Genomic DNA, 5,498 nt, shown 5'->3' with positions numbered 1-5,498 from the left:
CTCAGCAGCCGAGCTCCCTGCATTCCTCCAGCTGCAGCTGCGTCGCCGCCCGGTCTCCTTTATTAGCTCGTGTCCCCGTTCTGGGTGTTTTCCGGTTCCTCTTCTCTCCTTGCTGCTGAGGTGCATCGGGGCGTGGGCTCGGGCAGGCGGTAGCAGCTGGAGGAATAGCTGGAGTTGGGTCTGGTAAATCTGGTAACTCCCACGTTGCACTTTGTAAATTAATCGCTCGGAAATGCTTGTAGCACAAGTAGGCTAGTTCTGCGCGAAATATGAAACCAAAGGTTAAGAGCAGCGCAAGGAAACGTGCGGAGCTGAATGTTGCCGTTACTAGAATCATGGAATAGTGTGGGTTGGAAGGGACCTTTAAAGTCATCTAGTCCAACCCCCCTGCCGTGGGCAGGGACATCTTCAACTCGATCAGGTTGCTCAGAGCCCCGTCCAACCTGACCTTGAATGTTTCCAGGGATGGGGCATCTGCCACCTCTCTGGGCAACCTGTTCCAGGGTCTCACCACCCTCACTGTAAAACTAGCCAACACGCGGTTGGGTGCACAGTGCCACTGAGCTCGGCAGGACTCGCGTGCACCGGGCTGGTTTTGTACTCGCGCTCTGGTGTCCAACAGCCCCTGGGGAGGCAAGGGGAAGGCTACACGTTGTGGGCCTTGCCTGCTGCATCACAGGAACCTCTCGTTACAGCAGCAAAAACACTGGATTTGCTTTTTATGTGTGCACTGAAGGTACAGTGTGCTGTAAAGGTGCCTTCTAGGGCTGACTTGAGAAAGAGCAGGTAGGAGTAAGCTGCTATCACAAGAACAATTTATTTGACTTATTTGCAGAGAGTATCTTTTATGATGGCAGCTTGAGAGCCGTTTTCCTGAGTGGTTCCCTCTTTGTCCTGCATTTGCTGTTTTTTGAGAAGGATGCGTAGCTCATGCGACCTAAATTTTTTTTAACAAATCAGAATGAATTCCCTTTGATCTTATGGTTTAGCTACCTGTTGTTTTGAGCTGTCACAGAACTTTCCTTAGAGCCTGTTTTGTGCGACAGTCATTACACAAAGCAGAAAATAGTAGTTTGTTTGGTTTTTTTAACCTCCTGGGGGAAGACCTTGCTTCTCTCAGCATCTTACTTGTATTTGTCTGTCTTAAAAACATACGCTGTTTGATCACTGTAGTGAAGAGGCAGCTTTGCACGCACATGATCTGCCCCAAGGAATCGTGGTACTTTTTTTTTCCTCCCTGCATTTTACCTGCGTGGTCTCTGCCTGTGAACAAGACAGGTTTTACAGTGGTTTTTCCTTTATTTTGACCTCATATTAACTGGTTTCTAGTCAGTCTTGCAAGGAAATTGGCCAGAGGCTTAGAGGTTTCACTCAGCAAATGGCAATACTCTGACCTGCTGCAGAAGAGCCAATTCTAATTTGTCTTTTACTTTGAGTACGAAACTTGAGTTCAGTTCCCGCTCAGTGGTGAAGAGGTCTCAGATAACTGTGCACTTACTGCTCCTGCAAGAGTCCAAAGTCAAAATAGGGTACAGAGGGATTTTCAGCATCCTGAGAGGATTTGAGAAACAACAGAAAACACACAGAAAATTCTTTACTTCTGCAGTAAAGCAAGAATGTGAACGTTTTAGAATATTCTTTTTTTTTTTTTTCCAGGTTTATACTATCAACTTGGAATCTCGTTATTTACTAATACAAGGAGTTCCTGCATTAGGTGTTATGAAGGAATTAGTTGAACAATTTGCATTATATGGTGCCATTGAAGAGTATCATGCTCTAGATGAATATCCAGCAGAGCAATTTACGGAAGTTTATCTTATAAAATTCCAAAAACTGCAATGTGCAAGGTATTGGACAGGGCAATATCTGCCCCTTGCTGTCTTAATCTTTTGCACCTTTTTTATTTACAATCTGTTAAGATTCTAGAAAGCTGAAGTAAAATCCTCAGTTTTGCCAATACAATTTAATTCCCTTCAGGGTGGCCAAGAAAAAAATGGACGAACGAAGTTTCTTTGGTAGTTTGCTGCACGTGTGCTATGCTCCAGAATTTGAAACGGTCCAAGAAACTAGGGAGAAGTTGCAGGATAGAAGAAAGTATATAGCAAAAGCAACAAATCAAAGAGGTTTGTAATAAAACTTCCTATAGAATCTTAACATCTCACTTCAGTGGTGGGTGGGGTTTTGGTTAAAGTGCCCATTAAAGAAAATGCTTGGTCTCTGGCTGTTTTAAAGATGCATTTTAAGTATGCTTGCAACAGAATGGAGACATCTTCCAATATTTAGAGAGCTGTATCTTTTTCAAAGCAACTTTTTGCTTTTGGTTAAGACTAAAATAAAGAAATGCTTAAGCTTTAATAATGAACTATTTCCTTCTCATTTTGTTTTCTTTTCAAAACGTTATCAGAAATTTCAAGCACTGGCAGGAAACTTGAGATCATCTTTTCACGCTTGTTCCAGCTTGTTCAGGCGTGCCCAAAGGGACAGTTTGTAAGGAAGGTGACTATACCAAAACCTTCAACAGAAAGTTTCTCCAGCATGCATATCGGCACTGGAGGAATGCTAAGAATGGACTAGGTTTACAAAAGCTACTGTACTGCAGAGTTCCCAGGCAGCACTGAAGGCTGGGCAAGCTGAGAAATAAGCAAATGGCCAAGCATAGGCTTCTCCTTTCTTGTGCTTATGTACTTTGATATCATTATTCATTGCATGAGGATATTTAAAGGGAGTAAAATCACTGATTTTTAACATCAAAACACCTGCTTTTTTCAATGTTGCAAGACAGCCTAGCTTTCCTGAAATCATAGCTAGAGGTAAAAATCATTGATTTGCAACATGAGAAATATTTTCCTCACGTTCTCAAAACTGCTGAAATATTTTTGCTCAGGCATTCCTCACAAACCAGCAGAGAGAAAGTAGGCTGAAAAACTTTAGTTTGAAAGGTGCTACTTAGGAAAAAAGAATCACAGAAAGGTGTCTGGGAATGAAATATCACTGGAATTGCTTCTGTAACTGTATTGTATGTTTTTTTCTTATGTGTTAGAACTAATAATGACATGAAATAGTGAAGCTGCTTTTTTTGTTGTTTTAAAGATTGCTTTGTGTCAAAGAAAGTAGAGGGGCCTGAGAAGACAGTCTCAAGGAACTCTGACTGTCCGTGGAGTACACCAGGGCCATGTACAACTGGTAACTGGGATCCATCCTGCTTTACAAGTTCTCACAGGGTATCCCAGAACACAGAATATCCATCTGGGAATCATAATCAGAATCTGTTGACATCGCCCCAGTATGATAACAATTGTGCTGAAACTTCTGGGTACTTCAGTCAAAGCACATCCCTAACTCTAAACAGACAGCTGGGAGGACATACTCCACCAACTCCTTCAATGCAGCAAAGAACAGTTCCGATAGATAATGGAATTGATAGGTTTATGCCTCGTACAACTCACCTGCAAGAACGTAAGAGGAAGAGAGAAGAAGGTAACAAATTTTCCCTTGTTGGAGCAAGTGCGGACAATACTGAAGTCGTTATTGGTCCACAGCTACCAGAAATACCTAAAGTGGATATGGATGATAATTCATTGAATACTTCAGCTACATTAATTAGAAATAAACTGAAAGAGGTATGGATTCTGAAAGTTCTGATATTTTCATTTTCAAATATACGTATTATGTGCTTGTTATCCATAAAAATAGAGACCCTAAAATAACTTAATTCAACATTTTTCAGTATTATCAGTTTATTTGCCACTTAATGCTAGCGTTCTTACTACTTAACTCTTTCATAATGTAGAATATTGCAGGCCATTCTATTCCATACCTCTTACACTACACTTCAGAAAGTATAAATGATTTTTAGTAAACTACATTTTTTTTCCAGGTGGGGAGGCATGATAACTTTGGAGGTAGTCCTGCTGACTCCAGTGTGGTACTTGTCTCTGGTCTCTGGTTTCTGATTGAAAGGGAGTGAAAAATAATGAAGTTGGAGTTCAATGCAATTTTGCTCCAACAGTACTTATGGCATTAAAAGATGTACAGAACCACGCTGAGAAGCATGTCCTAAACTATATAACCTTTTATGGAGTGTATTAATCAATCAGCAGGTCAAACACTCCTGATATAACTTTCCATTTAAATTAAGATATGAAAAAGCTCCCTTGACTATGACTAACTAGACTGATTTGAAAGAGCTTATCTCCAGTCAAATGGATAAATAAGCACCCCTTATATTAAATACATTTCTAAAATATGTGTCAAAAAACAGGTTTTTCCTTTCCCTTCCCTCTTCTTCCTGGAATACCTGAGTTTAAAAAGCATACTTTGAAAGCTTTTTCAAAAGCTTACTTAAACCTTACTTTGGAAACACCTCTGGTAGGGAGAGGGGTGATAAGATATGTAACACTCTATCACTGAGTATCTGAAATCAGTTTGTGTGGTTAAAATACAAAGATGGTACTGCTAACACTTCTATTTTCTAAGTTTCACCTCTCTTGTGTTTAATGCTGCCTGTGGTGTAATTTTTTTCCCTTTTTCTGCAGGAAAATTCCATACAAGTGTGATTATAGTAATACATCCCTCCAATACTCAAATGTTGGAGACATGGCCTTATTCTAAAACTAGCATAAAAATGGAGTGGTTACAGTTTACTAAGAATTTTTTTTTTTCCAATTTAGGTAGCAGATTCTGTTTCAAGAACATCTGTGGAAAAGCCAGGGAGTAGCTCAGCCAAACCACTTGTAAAGCAGAGAAGAAGAATATAGATACTGCTGGCAGCATCTTTGAACAGTCATTTAAAAGGATATAGTTTAAAATACTTATTTTTTTAATGTTAAAAATAAAACTATTTTATACTGTATTTCCAAGCAATTCCCTTGCTTAGAAAAATTGTATTGTTTCTTGGAATGAACAAACCAGTATAATCTATTGTTGTCACAATCTTGTCCTGTGTACCTCATACTGTAACATATTTCATAACTCATTGAAGAACTGTATTTAGGTAGAGTAATAGAAGTAAATTCTATTTATTCAGTAGCTTTTACAGTAAAGGAATACTGAAACTTAGTAATAATTTCAAGTTGCTTCTATTTTTACTATACCATGAAGAACAGTGAAGAAAAAACCCCTTACAACAGTATTCCGCTTGGAGTTACGGTTTATGAGTTTCCTGGAAAGTCTTCTGTTCAAATGCCATACTGCTCTGTTTTAAAAAAAAAAAAAAAAAAAAGTTCATTTTCACTTAACTAAAGGATTTAAATTTAATCAGAAAATATGCTAAGCTGAAATGTGTAAGCAGTGTCAGTCCTTACACTTAGGCTACCTCTTGCTTTTTAGCTTAGAAAAGGTAAATTCCATAGCATTAATGATGTCATCACCAAGAGACCCGTCAGAACATTCAAATTTATAACTGAAGGGGAAATTCAAACTGCTCGGCAGGGGTAATGTGTGACCAAGGAATGATCTGGCATGGAGGGCAAGACGGCATAGCTGCAGAACGGCAGGGG

General features: G+C 39.5%; 2 protein-coding genes across 2 annotated transcripts in view; one reads left to right on the top strand and one right to left on the bottom strand.

The window, feature by feature from the left end:
- Positions 1–1,656: 1,656 nt before the first annotated feature.
- Positions 1,657–4,757, top strand: RBM48 (RNA binding motif protein 48; the record flags this gene model as incomplete). Its single annotated transcript, XM_009572752.1, has 4 exons — positions 1,657–1,847; positions 1,978–2,123; positions 3,091–3,620; positions 4,671–4,757. Coding segments are annotated over 4 exons (954 nt in total), but the record flags the coding sequence as incomplete, so codon positions are not given.
- Positions 4,758–5,143: 386 nt separating this feature from the next.
- The window catches only part of EFCAB1 (EF-hand calcium binding domain 1), a 7,770-nt gene continuing 7,415 nt past the window's right edge, over positions 5,144–5,498 (bottom strand). The window contains exon 5 of the mRNA XM_009572751.1: positions 5,144–5,194. Coding sequence (XP_009571046.1) covers positions 5,144–5,194 — 51 coding nt within the window. The remainder of the gene's footprint in view (positions 5,195–5,498) is intronic.

The sequence above is a fragment of the Fulmarus glacialis genome, unplaced genomic scaffold (assembly GCF_000690835.1).
Source record: "Fulmarus glacialis isolate BGI_N327 unplaced genomic scaffold, ASM69083v1 scaffold42692, whole genome shotgun sequence".
NCBI classification, from domain to species: Eukaryota; Metazoa; Chordata; class Aves; order Procellariiformes; family Procellariidae; genus Fulmarus; species Fulmarus glacialis.
The sequence above is the reverse complement of the archived record's forward strand: the minus strand, read 5'-3'. Positions and strand labels throughout refer to the sequence as shown.